Below are 16218 nucleotides of genomic sequence, written 5' to 3' on the forward strand. Positions count from 1 at the left end.
AAAATGTTGTATGGCAATATTGCTTGAGACAAATGTGATTGTGCATGTGAATATTCATACTTTCAAATCACTGTAACTGCATGTATAATAAATTACTTAATCATAAAACATGGGCTTTTGGTGGTTTATTTTGAAAATATCTTTGAAGCTTAACACGCCTCTTTCAGGAAACCCAAAGAGAGAAGCAAGGCGACCTCTAGTGGCTGTCATGCATATTGCCATTAAAATGTAATCAGATTTATTGAGCAAACATTTGATCTTTGCATAGAAATATGATGGATGCTAATGATGACCTTTCCTGCTGTCCTTGAATTATAGTGAGGTGACAAAGGCAGACATTTTATCATCAAAGTGATGTACTGAGCCATAAGTCTACACTGAGCTAACTCCAAAGCCCCACAATAAAATAATTTTGTTAATCACATAGATGCTATTAATAGTCGAAAATTGAAGACAAAATCACTTCTGTTGTACAGTTTAGAATTTTCTAGCAAGGTGCATTTTAGGACAAGATGTGGTAATGGTCGATAATACCTGGGAGGAGTTTGTTCTAAGAGAATGGTATTGTATGCTCAGGGGAAAAGTGAATGCTGGCGCCCACAAGAGGACCTAGTAGGTTAATGCATTGCCAGTATACCTGAAGACCAGTGTTTGGTCCCAGTGTTGCCTTCTGATCTCCATATCTGTGCCATGGCATGCATATGTGCATGCATGGCACACACACACACAAACACATGCGCTCAGAAGTACACATAAGTGCATATTATATGCACACGAGCATGCATACAGGCACGTACAAACACAAAATGTAATAAAACATTTTTCAATGTTAACATCTAATTTTTAAAAATATGCAAATGTGTTTGCCTCCAGAAAAATGGAGATAAGATAAATTTTTTAAAGAAACTTTTGACAAATATTTGCTTAAAACAGTGGTTCCCAACCTTCCTAATGCTATGACTCTTTAATACAATTCCTCATGTTGTGATGACTCGTAACCATAAACTTATTTTTGTTACTACTTCATAACTAATTTTTTACTGTTATGAATCATAATGTAAATACTTGTTTTCCAGTGGTTTCAGTGACTCCTGTGAAAAGGTCGTCTTACCCCCCAAAGGAGTCATGACCAACAAGTTGAGAGTTGCTGACTTAGAAGGTAGTAGAATCCTGGCTAATATCTCCATTATTAATATTTAGAACACAATGATGGTACCCACTGTGTAGTTTAATGATTAGAGAAACCAGGAAGGAAGCCTAACATTACACTGAGAGATTAGATTTTGAAATTGCATGTGTTCACTAAAGAATCTTTGATACTCTGTTCACCCTAGGTTCTCTTAGAATAAAAATGTTGTCTTATAGTTTGACCTTTTGGTTCATTTTATTTTTTCTAAATTCTTTGTATTTGGTAAGCACATTTTTAGTGCCTCTTTCCTTTTTACAGGGCATTCTCAACCTTATGATATTTAATTCAGACCTGGAAGAATAAGATATGTTGGTAATTCTCATCTTTCATATTTTCCAGATCAAGATCATTATATGTACCTAATATTGCTTCAAGTAAGAAATTCTTGTGTTTTCTTTCTTAATGTGCAGAAACATTTACCAATAAGAACAAAAGACTGGCTTGGAAAACATTTTACGGTCACTTTTATCTTTGAGGTGTAATGGCACACTATCTTACAGTTTTATTTAAACATTTCAATTTGCTTGGTTTTCTTTCTTTAGTATTTGTAAATTCATCAAACCTCTGATAGGTTTTCTTGGTGTTCTTTTCTAGGGACACATGATTTGTATTCAGTGAATAAATAAACCATATATTGATTCAGAGAAATAAAGTTCTGACTTACAGAGTGCAGATTTTCTGAAGTACAGATAGTTTAACTTCTTGTGTGTAACTCAGCAAAATGGAAGGAATGCGTGTTATTACTCTCAAGAGTGTCACACAGTCCTCTAAGTTGATTACCAAAGTTAAAAAAAAAATTAACTCAAGAAATTTAAAAGTTGTAAGTAAATAAATAAATAATTAATTAAAATTAAAGTAATTAAACTAAATTTAATTAATTTAATTTTAATTAAATTTAAATTCTAAGAGTAGGAACAGTGTTATGTGTACAACCAAGAATGTCCTGAATTATGTTTTCTTTGTTATTTATATTCAGATGTCCTGGGACTGACCCTAACTACTTTTTAATTGTTTAGTAGGTAACCGAATTTGTTATAGTTTATCAATCTTTCTTTTTGCTTGCTGTACTAGCACATATATTTTATTTCAGTATTGTCTTCAGTTGTTAAACAATGTTTATTGTTACCATTGTAAAAGGAAGGCCGGTTGTTAAGTTGTGTGGCATCCTGCCTTTGGAAGAAAGATCCTCATCAGATGTGTCTGTTTCAGCTTCTCTTCCAGGTAGCCCGTTGTGGATATGCTGCTGTTTTTTGCTTTGGGATTGCTTGTGCATTTTGTGTTCTTCGCCTCCATCTTTGACATTTATTTTACCTCTCCTTTGGTTCATGGAATGACTCCTCAGGTTACACCATTGCCTCCTCCAGCAAAAAGATTAGTGTTATTTGTTGCTGACGGCCTGAGAGCAGATACTCTTTATGAGTTAGATGAAGATGGAAACTCCAGAGCACCTTTTATTAGGTAAGGATGCCAACGGGTTCAGGGCTGTGTCTTAGAAGTATTAGCTTGAGGTTTTTCTTCAAATGTATTTTCTTTTATTCACTTTTAAAAATGTTTTAAATTTTTTAAAAATTGGATATTTTATTTATTTACATTTCAAATGCTATCCCTTTCCCATTTTCCCCTCTGCATACCCCCTATCCCATCCCCCCACCTTAACCTGCTTTTCTTCGGGTGCTCACCCACCCACTCACTCACCCACTCCCACCTCACTGCCCTAGCATTCCTCTACACTGGGGTATCAAGCCTTCCCAGGACCAAGGGCCTCCCCTCTCACTGATGCTAGATAAGGCCCCTTCAGCTCCTTCAGTCCTTCCACTAATTCCTGCATTGGGGACCCTATGCTCAATCCAATGGTTGGCTTTGAGCATCCACATCTGTATTGAGCAGGCTGTGGCAGAGACTCTCAGGAGACAGCTGTATAAGGCTCCTGTCAGCATGCACTTCTTGACATCAGCAATAGTGTCTGGGTTTGGTGTGTGCACGACAGATGGATCCCCAGATGGGGCAGTCTCTGGATGGCCTTTCCTTCAGTCTTTTCTACTCTTTGTCCCTGTATTTTCTTAAGATAGGAGCAATTTTGGGTTAAAATTTTGGAGATGGGTGGGTGGCCCCATCCTTTAACTGGGAGGCCATGCCTAACCTCTAGATAATGGTCTTGACAGGTTTTCACTTCCCTTTGTGGGGTATTTCAGCTAATGTCATCCAGGTGGGGTCCTGAGAGGCTCTTGCTTTCCTGGCATCTGGGACTTTCTGGTGGCTATTCCCAGCTACACACCTCTATTCAATTTCCTAACTCCTCCCATACCTGATTCTGCTCCCTTTTCCCCTTTCCCTCCTCTCTTCCTCCAAAGTGCCTCTGACCCTCTACTTCCCTTGATTATTTTGTTACCCCTTCTAAGTAGGACTGAAACATCCACTCTTTGGTCTTCCTAACTCTTGAGCTTCATGTGGTCCATGAGTTGTATCATGGGTATTCCAAGCTCTTTGCTTAATATTCACTTAACAGTGAAGATATACCATATGTGTTCTTTTGTAACTGAGTTACCTCACTCAGGATGATATTTTCTAGATCCATCCATTTGCCTGGCGAGTTTCATGAAGTCATTGTTTTTAATAGCTGAGTAATATTCCACTGTATAAATGTACCACATTTTTCTGTATCCATTCTTCTGTTGAGGAACATCTGTGTTGTTTCTAGCTTCTGGCTATTATAAATAAGGCTGCTATGAACATAGTGGAGCACGTGTCTTTGTTGTATGTTGAGGCATCTTTTGGGTATATGCCCAAGAGAGGTATAGCTGGGTCCTCAAGTAGTTCAATGTCCAATTTTCTGAGGAACTGCCAGACTGGTTTTCAGAGTGGTTGTACCAGCCTGCAGTCCCTCCAGCAGTGAAGGAGTGTTCCTCTTTCTCCACATCCTCACCAGCCTTTGCTGTCACCTGAGTTTTTGATCTTAGCCATTCCGACTGGTGTCAGGTAGAGTCTCAAGTTTTGATCCATTTCCTTGATGACTAAGGATGCTGAACATAGAAATGTTAGCTTAAGTTTAAAAAGGGATGATATTATGAATTGATGAACATCAGCTTGCAATTCACCATATTTAAAACTTTTTAAAAATTTGTGTTTTGTTTTGTTTGGTGGTTTTTTTGTTGTTTGTTTTTGTTTTTTTTTATTGGGGGTGAGGGGAGGTTGGAAACAAAGTCTCACTATGTAGCCCTGACTGACCTGGGACTTGCTACGTAGATCAGGTTGGCCTCAAACTCAGAGAGCTGCTTGCTTCTGCCTCCCAAGTCCTGGGATTAAGAACATGTACCTCCATGCCTGACCTTTTTGTCCACTTTAAAATTATGTGAATTTTTTCTCATACACACAATTGTGGATGTGCATATTGTAAAATTTTTAGCTTTTCTCCCTGAACAATTTGAAAATATGACAATGGCATTTTTCCACCAAACACTATATTACATATGCTAAGAAAAGGACTTTCTTTTTTTTTTTTTTTCGGAGCTGGGGATCGAACCCAGAGGACTTTCTTTTATATAGCCATATACCATCCTCAATTCAAATAAAACTTAACAATATAATATTCTGAATATCAGCTTTTTCTGTATAAAACAGTAGGGAGTGGTTTATCTCTTGCTATTCTGTAGTAGAGGGTGATTTTGTTGTTCTTCCTGCCTGGGCTCCTTCATGCTACTGCATTGCAGTGAATTGGTGGACAGTATAGGATTGGGCTTAAGTAGGTGTTAAGATTCCTTTCTGTCGAGGGTTGGAGATTTAGCTCAGCGGTAGAGTGCTTGCCTAGCAAGCGCGAGGCCCTGGGTTCGGTCCCCAGCTCTGAAAAAAAAAAAAAAAAAAAAAAGATTCCTTTCTGTCTTACAATTTAACTTTTTGGTTTGATTCCTTGCATAAAAGTCCTAAAGACTAAAGAGAGTTTCAGTACCAGCATATATTAATTGTTCATCTCAATTGTCTTTTAGGAATGTTATCATGCATGAAGGCAGCTGGGGAGTCTCTCACACGCGTGTGCCAACAGAGTCTCGGCCTGGCCATGTAGCCTTGATAGCTGGGTTTTATGAGGATGTCAGTGCAGTCGCCAAAGGTTGTGTTCTGAAACAGTTTCATAAATAAAATGCTTGGTATAGAACACTTTCTTACCATTGAATCATGACAGCAGTTGAAAACTCAGTGTGTTTTTTAAAGATGTGTGTGTGTGTGTACGCGTGCGCATGCACGCGTGTGTTTGTCTGTGTTTGTGTGTGTGTGTATCTGTGTTTATGGGGGCAAGAAGTTATTCAATTTTCCTGAAACTAGAGTTAAAGGTGGTTGTGAGCCACCCAATGTTGGTGCTAGAAACCAAACCTTGAACATCTGGTTTTGCAAGAGCAGCAAGTTCTTTTAACCTCTGAGCCATGTCTCGGTAGTGGTTTGAGGTACCTTTGACAAGTCTTCGAGTATGCCTTACTTACATGAACACATCCTGGTGTTGATTCTGGAATTAAACTTTAGTCTCTTCTCATCCTGAACTACTGAAAAGGCATGTATGTATGGATATGTGATTTTGTTAGATATTATAATCAAGAATTTAGAAGTGATGATTTTTAATAAGAAGTGAATTATCTAACACTTATATTCAGATAGATATACAGTATGCCTAAGCCAATCTGAGTTTAATGTGTTGTCCTCAGTATTTGAAGAATGCTTCTTTCAGCCTTATTTTACTGTCCACTTACATTATTTCTTGCTTCTTTTCTTCATTACCCTAAGGGTGGAAAGAAAATCCTGTAGAATTTGATTCTCTTTTTAATGAAAGCAAGTACACATGGAGCTGGGGGAGTCCAGATATCTTGCCTATGTTTGCCAAAGGTAAGAGACATTGATTATATTTTAGGTAGCAAATAAGTTATAACTAAATGCTTTTATTCTTGGAGTATTGAGGATGAAATTCAGGGCCTCTCATGTATTAAATTATTCTGTTACTCAGCTACACTCTACCCCCTTGGTTTTTAATTCTTTATCTGCAAGTTTTTATTTAGCCATGTGTGGTAAAAAAGATGTGCTACACACCTTTAATCCCAGCACTCTGGAAGCAGAGGCACGTAGATCTCTCTGAGCTTGAGACCAGCCTGAGTTTCAGGCCAGGCAGAGCCATCTATTTCGCATGCTCATGCTGTACACGGTACTCATGTAAAGGTAGAGGCAACAGACAGGAGTCTGTTCTTTCCTTCTATCGTATGGATCCTAGGCATATAACTCAGATTGCTAGTCTTGGGAGCAAGTGCCTCTTCCTGTTTAGGCATCTTGCTGGCTTATATTCTAGTTTTATATATTGTATTTATTCATTTCTAAAGGTTTTTTAATGAGCTCTGAAACAGAAATGTTTTCTACAGTGGACTTGATTATCAGTTTAACAGATGGGATTTCTCCTTTGCTGTATTTTAACTACAAAGATTGCTGTATAACACTGTTAATATTTTTTAATTCAATGGAATAAGATATAATTCTATCATATAACAGCCTTGTAAACTTGAGTTCTAGTTTTCCTTCATATAAAATGTTTTATAATAGTTATTATACCTTATAAGTTTATTTTTAGAAGTAAATGATTCATTTGAATATTTATTGAAGTGCTTGTTCTCTTTATGGGAACAGTGTTGGTGTCTGGTTCTTCATATTTAAATAATTTGTTAAAAAATCCAGTAGATAGTTACATAAAATTCTAAATATTCAAGCATTTATGATGACTAATCTATTTAGTGTGCCAAACCTTTGATATTTAATGTATATCATACTAATGTGGCATTTTAATATATTGAAATACCTCCCACATACAATGTTGCCATTTCAGTTTGTTGATTTGCTGAATTTGTTTATATGCACAAATCCACAAGTAACAATCAACATCTCTTGATTAGAACATTCATTTATTTTAAAAAGTCAGCCGGGTGTAATTTTTGTTCCTGAATGATTTTTACTGGGAGCAAAGTGACTGGCCACCCCACTTAATGGAAGGATTTTATAATATTATACATACATACATGGTGTCTTAGAGTTCCTATTGCTATGACAGAACACCATAACCAGAGAGCACATTGAGGAGGAAAGGGTTTATTTAACTTACACTTCTAGATCACAGTCCATTATTGGAGGACGTAATGGCCTCCAGGACAGGAACGTAATCAGTGCTGGAACCTGGCGGTGGAAGCTCATGCAGAGTCATGGCGGAGTGCTGTTTACTGGCTTGCTTGCTTTCCTTACAGAACCCATGACTACCTCAGCCCAGGGATGGTACTATCCTCACTGGGCTGGTCCCTACCTAAATTGATCACTAGTTGGGAAAATGCCTTACAGCTGGGTCTCATGGAGGTGTTTCCTCAACTGAAGCTCCTTCCTCTCTGACGACTCTAGCTTCTGTCAAGTTGACACACAAAACCAGTCAGTACACATAAGTGGAACTACTGAAGACACTTTTGTATTAAGAAAGCAAAATATGTGTTCAAAATTGTATTTATGCTGTCTATAGACTGGTATTTCACTGGACAAACCCCATTTGCTATTTATACATTTCATTCTTTAGGAAGCAGTTAGGACTGATTAAGTTACTGTGGCTTACCAAATTAATCTTCCAACTTCTGGTCACAGTTGATAAGACAGGACTGTATCAGACACAAACCAGTAGGAATGTTCCAATGTGTACGGTATATAAATATCCAACTCCTTCATATGTCTGTATTTGGGATGTGGGGAGTGGAATGGCTGAGCAGTTGCAAGGTCACTAGACCTGAGTTGATGCTGTAGAAGGCTGTCATTACTTCATGATGTATCGCTCTCATGATCCATATAAAAGTGTATCCATCTCAGAAATTGATTATAGATTCTTAGTACATGTTTTATAAATTTATAAGATTGGCATATTTGTTCACCTCTTTATTTGGTAATAAGCAGCATTTGACCTCCTTCCTCCAATCCTTGCTTTTGAGACAGGGTCTGTCTGGCTTCAATCTTGAGATTTTTCTTGTCTCTACTTCCTTAGTGCTTAGATTATAGGCACACACTCAACTCTAGGCTATTTATTTCCTTTAGTCGAGACAAATACATTTAATTTTAAGACAAGTAATATATTTCAGAGTTTGCTCTAGGAAGGATTATGCTAGCCTTCTTCATCTGTTTTATATTATAACCTCTTCAGAGGGACATGTTTAAATGGAGACAAACTTCAGGACTTTATTTTATTGCACATTAGAATTTTGACTTCGGTAAGTTAAGAATGTTATTTTGAGAACAAAATGGATGTATTGATGTATATAATATGACTCATGAAACATAAGATAAAATTTCATGATTTCTCCTATCTTCCCATTCTCTGTCATAAAGCATGTTGTATTAATCCTGGCAAGTTATAAACTTCCTGAGGTAGAGCCAGGTATGATGGGGGCATGCCTGTCATCTTAGGACTCAGGCCGCTTAAGGGGAGAGATGACTGAGGGTACAGATTCCAGACCAGCATGGACAGTAGAGCAAGATGATCTCAAAACAACAAAAATAAGTAATGATTATCTCGTGTTTTATCATAGCTGAAATTTTTATTGTTGTTTCCTAAAATTTTTCTTTTCATCAAATTTCCTTTTCAGGTGCTAGTGGTGACCATGTTTATACTTACAGTTATGATGCTCAAAGAGAAGATTTTGGTGCTCACGATGCCACAAAGCTGGATACCTGGGTTTTTGATAAAGTTAAGGTGCATGTTGTTTGCTTTGTTTTGAAACAGAGTCTTGTTATGTACCCTGGGCTGTCCATTGTTCTGGGCCTTCTTGCTTTGGTGACCAAGTCCTGTTTTACATGGGAATACCACCACGCGGGGGAGGTGTTTGTATGCAGTGCCTTGTAGCTTAATACATTCTTAGTTAAAACTTCTGAGTGTACTTATCTCAGGTTTAGTTTTCTGCCTGTGTGACTTTGAGCATTCAGTGTTGTACCATGGTATTTTTAAAAGAAATTACATGTACTAAAGTGACTAATAAAAGTTTAAAAAAATTTTTTTTAAATAACCCTCTAAAGATTTGTGTTCCTTAAGGTAAAATGAACCCTAGGTTAGGAGCCACAAAAGCCTGCTAACCATTTCTAGTCTGGTGAATCATCGTAGGTAATTATTGATCTTTTGTTGACCTTTGGAGCTTTTGTCATGTGAAAGGTGGAACATCTTGAAAATGTTGTTTCAGAATCATACTTTTATAATAACAAAGAAAAATTAGGGGTGGAAAGATGGCTCAGCAGCTAAGAGTACCTACTGCAGGACGCAGGTTCGATCCCTAGAACTAACACTGGGCAGCTTACCTATAACTTCTGTTCTGACATCCTCTTCTGGCCTTCTCAGGCACCTACATGCACTCCGGAAAATATATAGACAGTCAGGCCCATTCACATACACATTTTAAAAAGTTTCCTACCAAAAGGGAAGGAGAATCAGATAAGCCCAAACAGATTAGCCAGCAATGCCTGTGAGCTGCTTTTTTCCCCAGAGTGGTGACTCTTTGTAATTAGTTACTTTATTTACTTTACATTCTGATCAAGGTTCCCCCCCAACCCCCGCACTGTGTCCCTCCCCTACTTTACCCCATCAACCCACTGTGACTGTTCTATTTCTCTCAGTGAGATTCAAGCGTCCCCTACTTGAGCCTTCCTTCTTACTTAGTTTCTCTGGTTCTGTGGGTTGCAGCATGCTTATCCTTCACTGTATGGCTAATGTCCACTTATGAGTACATCCCATGTCTGTCTTTTCTCCATCTGGGTTACCTCATGTCTTCATGCGGGCCCATTTGTTAGTTCAATCAATATCTTAGTGACTGAGCTATTGGTGTTGTGCTCAGGAAATACAGTACATTGGTGTTGTCTCCTGTGCAAATACATTCAAGACCATTTCCTACTTTCTCTCCTATCATATTTAGGGTATCCTGTATTGTTGTAATAAATTTGGATCTATTTGTATTTTTATATGTGCACAGTTAGAAAAGAAGCACCATTTGTTGAAGATTCTTTCTTTTTTCCATTGTACAATTTTGGCTTCTTTGTCAAAAATCAGGAGTCCATGTGTGTGTGGATTTACTTCTGGGTCTTTGATTCAATTACATTGAATTCCTGTCTGGTTCTGTACTACTGTGCTGTGCGCGCTACCATGCTGTGTGCGCTGCTGTGCTACCGTGCTGTCTTTATCACTAAAGCTCTGTAGTACAGCTTGAGGTGAGGAAGGAGACACCTCCAGAAGTTCTTTTATTATACAGGATTGTTTTAGCTATCCTGGATTTTTTGTTTTTCTATATGAAGTTGAGTTTTGTACTTTCAAAACCAAATTATTGTGTTGGAATTTTGATGGGGATCGCATTGAATCTGTAGCTTGCTTTTGGTAAGATGGCCATTTTTACTATGTTAATCCTACTGATCCGTGAGCATGAGAGATCTTTCTATCTTCTGATATCTTCAATTTCTTTCCTCAGAGATTTGAGGTTCTTGTCATACAAGTCATGCATACTTGCTTGGTTGGCGTTACACCACTATATTTTATATCATTTGTATCTATTGCGAAGGGTGTTCTTTTCTTCCTGACCCTATTTATCATTTGTATTAAGGAGGGCTACTGATTTCCTTGAGTTAATTTTATGTCCAGCTGATGGTGTTTTTCAGCTATAGGTGTTTTCTGGTAGTTTTGGGGGTCACTTATGCATACTATAATATCATCAGCAAACAGTTGTACTTTGATTTCTTCCTTTCCAATTTGTATCTGTTTGAGTGCCTTTAATAGTCTTACTGTTGTAGCTAAACCTTCAAATACTTTATTGAATAGATAAGGAGAGACTGGAAAACCTGGTCTTGTCCCTGATTTTATTGGAATTGCTTTAAATTTCTCTCCATTTAAATTGATGTTGGTTATTGGTGATTGGCTTGCTGTATAATGCCAATTATTGTGTTTAGATATGAGCCTTGTATCCCTGATCTAAGACTTTTATCATGAAGGGGTGTTGGATTTTGTCAAAGGTTTTTTTCAGTATCTAATGAGATGATCACGTGATTTTCTTTTCTTTTCAATTTGTTTATATGGTGGATTACATTGTTGGATTTTGTTATGTTGAACCTTCTTGAATCTCTGGGACAAAGCTTACTTGATCTTGGTGGATAATGTTGTTGATCTGCTGGCAAATATTTTATTGAGAATTTACATCAATATTCATAATGGACATTCATCTGAAATTCTTTTTCTTGGTTGAATCTTTCTAGTATTTAGGTGTCAGGGTGATTGTGGCCTCATAAAATGAATTTGGAAGTGTTCTTCTGTTTCTGTTTTGTGGAATATTTTGAGGAGTATTGATATTAGCTCTCTTGAGAAAGTCTGGTAGAATTCTGCATTAAAACCATATGGACCTGGGCTTTTTATTGTTGGGAGAGTTTAATGACTGCTTCTATTTCCTTAGCATTTACAGGTCTATTTAAATTCTTTACCTGATCTTGATTTAACTTTGATAAGTGGTATCTTTCAAGAAAACCACCAGTTTCATTTAGATTTTCTAGTTTTGTTAAGTACAGGTTTTTGAACTCAAACCTAATGATTGTTTGGGTTTCCTCAGTGTCTGTTGTTATATCTCTTCATTTCTGATATTTCTTTTAAATTGGATAGGTTCTTTATGCCTTTTAGTTTAGGAATACCAAGGGATCATTTCAATTTTCTTAAATCTCTTGAGACTTGCTTTGCGACCAAGTATGTGGTCAACTTTGGAGAGGGTTCCCTGAGGTACTAAGAAGGTAGATTCTTTTGTGTTTGGGTGAAATTTTCTGTAGATATCTGTTAGGTTTGTTTGGTTCTTAACATCAGTTAATCTCATTATTTCTCTGTTTAGCTTCTGTCTGGATGACCTGTCCATTGGTGGAGTGGAGTTATCAAATCTTCCACTATTAATGTATGGAGTTTAATGTGTGATTTAAGTTTCAGTAATGGTTCTTTTATGAATTTGGGTGCCCTTGTATTTAGGACAGAGATATTCAGAATTTAGATGTTATCTTGGTCAATTTTTTTGATGAGTATGACGTTTCCATCTGCATCTTTTGATTAATTATTCTTGACAGTCTATCTTATTAGATATTACAATAGCTACCCTAACTTACTTCTTGGGTCTCTTTGCTTGGAAAATTATTTTTAGCCCATTACTCTGAGGTAAGGTCTATTTTTGATCCTAAGATATTATTCTTGTATGCAGAAGAATAATGAGTCTCCTTTTGGTAACTTTTATTGGGGAATTAAATCCATTGATATTGTGAGATATCAAAAACCAGTAATTGTTATTCCCTATTATTTTGAGGTTTGTGTTGGCTTTGTGTGTGTGTGTGTGTGTGTGTGTGTGTGTGTGTGTGTGTGTGTGTTATTGTGTTATTCTTTTGGTTTTAGTGGTGTGAAATTAATGATTTCTTGTGGGCTTTTTTGTTTGTTTGTTTGTTTGTTTTTGAATGTAATTGGCCTATTGGATTGGAATTTTCTTTCTAGTATCCTCTGTAGGGCTGGGTTGGTGGAAAGATACTGTTTAAATTTGGTTTTGTCATGTTGTATCTTGGTTTCTCCCTTTATGGTGAGTGAAAGTTTTTCAGGGTATAGCAGCCTGGGCTGGGATTTGTGTTCTCCGGGATTGTATGACCTCTGTCCAGCCAGGCCCTTCTGGTTTTTCATGTGTCTGTTGAGAAGTCAGGTGAAATTCTGATAGGTCTGCCTTTATATGTTACTTGGTCTATTTCCCTTGCTGCTTTTCACATTCATTCTTTTTTTCTGTGCATTTAGTGATTTGATTATTATGTAGTGGGTAGATTTTCCTTTTGGTCAACTGTATTTTGTATTCTGTAAGCTTATATATTTATGGGTATCTCTTCCTTTAGGTTATGGGAACTTTTTCCTATAATTTTGTTGAAAATATTTTCTGGGCCTTTGAGCTTGGAATCTTGTGTAATTTTTAGGTTTGGTCTCTTCATAGTGACCAACACTTCCTGCATGTTTTGTGTGGAACTTTTTTACATTATCATTTTATTATCATTATTATCATTGTCAGATGTATTGAATTCTTCCTTCACATAGTCTATGTGTGAGAGGCTTTTTTCCACATCTTGTGTTCTGTTGGTGATGCTTGCATCTGTAGTTCCTGTTCTCTTACCTAACATGTCCATTTTTAGGATTCCCTCAGTTTATGTTTCCTTTATTACTTCTATCTCCATTTTCAGGTCTTGAGCAATTTTATTCATTTTCTTTACTTAGTTATTGCATTTTCCTGTATTTCTTTAAGGGATTTATTCCTTTCCTTTCTATTTTCTTAAGGCCTCTATTTTCTTAAGATTGGACTTAATGTCATTTTCATGTGCTTAAGCTATGGTGGAATGACCACATTTTGCAGGACAGCTGGGCTCTGGTGGGGCCTCATTGCCCTGGCTGTTGTTGACTGTGTTCTTAAGCTGGTCTTTAGTCATCTGGGTTTTGGGGTGATTATTGGCAGTTCAGGTGCTGATTTCTAAGTTCATCTCTGTTAGATGGGTGGTTCTTTAAGATTGTTTCCCTTTGCTTTCTGTGTCTTCTCAGTCTTTGGCCTGCGTAGTCAGCGTGTCTTCAGGTTCATGCTGATGGCTCAGATGGAAGTTTTGTGGCCATTGTGACTGCTGTGGTTTTGCCTGCCAGATTTGTCTTTGGGGTTCCTAGTGCCAGTATGGCTTGGTGTCCCTGGTGCTCGTGTGGCCTCTAGGAAAGCAGGAGGAATTGTGACTAGAAAATGGAGTACAGGGAATAGGGTTCAGTTGATGACTGCTGGGTGTACTTTAAGGGGAGGTGGCAGGCATAGGGAATGCAACGGGGTCTTCCATGGTGTTCCTGGTGTTGCCTCTGGGAAAGCAGTGCAGGATAATTGTCTAAGAGCTTCTTTAAGTAACAGAACTTTAAAACTGCTTTCAAAGTGACACTTGTCAAAAGTCAGATTGAGCCCTACCTGGTTAGTGTTTCATAGCTTCCCGAATCTTGTATGTGTGCTTAAAGTTTTTGCTAGTCATGGAAAAATATAGTTTAACTTAAGTAGATTATAAATTGAAGGTTGAGCTGGAGAGATGGCTCAGTGGTTAAGAGCACTGTCTGCTCTTCCAGAGGTCCTGAGTTCAATTCCCAGCAACCACATGGTGGCTCACAACCATCTATAATCAGGTCTGATGCCCTCTTCTGGCCTGCAGGTGCATACATGCAGACAGAAAGCTGTATGCTGTATACATAATAAATAAATGTTTAAAAAAAAATTGAAGGTTAAGGGTAGTTTTATCCTTGGATAATTTTTCTTAATTATCCCACATATACTGTTCAATACTTTATTTTTATTTATTTATTTATTTATTTATTTATTTATTTATTTATTTTATTAACTTGAGTATTTCTTATATACATTTCGAGTGTTATTGCGTTTCCCGGTTTCCGGGCAAACATCGCCCTAATCCCTCCCACCTCCCCTTCTTTATGGGTGTTCCCTCCCCATCCTCCCCCTTGCCGCCCTCCCGAAAACAATCTAGTTCACTGGGGGTTCAGTCTTAGCAGGACCCAGGGCTTCCCCCCTTCCACTGGTGCTCTTACTAGGATATTCATTGCTACCTATGAGGTCAGAGTCCAGGGTCAGTCCATGTATAGTCTTTAGGTAGTGGCTTAGTCCTGGAAGCTCTGGTTGCTTGGCATTGTTGTACATATGGGGTCTGGAGCCCCTTCAAGCACTTCCAGTTCTTTCTCTGATTCCTTCAACGGGGGTCCTATTCTCAGTTCAGTGGTTTGCTGCTGGCATTCGCCTCTGTATTTGCTGTATTCTGGCTGTGTCTCTCAGGAGCGATCTACATCCGGCTCCTGTCGGCCTGCACTTCTTTGCTTCATCCATCTTGTCTAATTGGGTGGCTGTGTATGTATGGGCCACATGTGGGGCAGGCTCTGAATGGGTGTTCCTTCTGTGTCTGTTTTAATCGTTGCCTCTCTATTCCCTGCCAAGGGTATTCTTGTTCCCCCTTTAAAGAAGGAGTGAAAGCATTCACATTTTGATCATCCGTCTTGAGTTTCATTTGTTCTAGGCATCTAGGGTAATTCAAGCATTTGGGCTAATAGCCACTTATCAATGAGTGCATACCATGTGTGTTTTTTTCTGTGATTGGGTTAGCTCACTCAGGATGATATTTTCCAGTTCTAACCACTTGCCTCTGAATTTCATAAAGTCATTGTTTTTTGATAGCTGAGTAATATTCCATTGTGTAGATGTACCACATTTTCTGTATCCATTCCTCTGTTGAAGGGCATCTGGGTTCTTTCCAGCTTCTGGCTATTATAAATAAGGCTGCTATGAACATAGTGGACACGTGTCTTTTTATATGTTGGGGCATCTTTTGGGTACATGCCCAAGAGAGGTATAGCTGGATCCTCAGGCAGTTCAATGTCCAATTTTCTGAGGAACCTCCAGACTGATTTCCAGAATGGTTGTACCAGTCTGCAATCCCACCAACAATGGAGTAGTGTTCCTCTTTCTCCACATCCTCGCCAGCATCTGCTGTCACCTGAGTTTTGATCTTAGCCATTCTCACTGGTGTGAGGTGAAATCTCAGGGTTGTTTTGATTTGCATTTCCTTATGACTAAAGATGTTGAACATTTCTTTAGGTGTTTCTCAGCCATTCGGCATTCCTCAGCTGTGAATTCTTTGTTTAGCTCTGAACCCCATTTTTAATAGGGTTATTTGTCTCCCTGCAGTCTAACTTTTTGAGTTCTTTGTATATTTTGGATATAAGGCCTCTATCTGTTGTAGGATTGGTAAAGATCTTTTCCCAATCTGTTGGTTGGCATTTTGTCCTAACCACAGTGTCCTTTGCCTTACAGAAGCTTTGCAGTTTTATGAGATCCCATTTGTTGATTCTTGATCTTAGAGCATAAGCCATTGGTGTTTTGTTCAGGAAATTTTTTCCAGTGCCCATGTGTTCCAGATGCTTCCCTAGTTTTTCTTCTATT

General features: G+C 38.0%; 1 protein-coding gene across 1 annotated transcript in view; it reads left to right on the top strand.

Annotated features, from left to right (window-relative positions):
- Pign (phosphatidylinositol glycan anchor biosynthesis class N) overlaps positions 1-16218 on the top strand; it is a 148862-nt gene that overhangs the window by 3001 nt on the left and 129643 nt on the right. The window contains exons 2-7 of the mRNA XM_032914828.1: positions 1077-1159; positions 1448-1563; positions 2399-2647; positions 5170-5291; positions 5957-6055; positions 8821-8927. Coding sequence (XP_032770719.1) covers positions 2427-2647; positions 5170-5291; positions 5957-6055; positions 8821-8927 — 549 coding nt within the window. The 5' untranslated portion in view covers positions 1077-1159; positions 1448-1563; positions 2399-2426. The remainder of the gene's footprint in view (positions 1-1076; positions 1160-1447; positions 1564-2398; positions 2648-5169; positions 5292-5956; positions 6056-8820; positions 8928-16218) is intronic.

The sequence above is a fragment of the Rattus rattus genome, chromosome 10 (assembly GCF_011064425.1).
Source record: "Rattus rattus isolate New Zealand chromosome 10, Rrattus_CSIRO_v1, whole genome shotgun sequence".
In the NCBI taxonomy this organism is placed as follows: domain Eukaryota; kingdom Metazoa; phylum Chordata; class Mammalia; order Rodentia; family Muridae; genus Rattus; species Rattus rattus.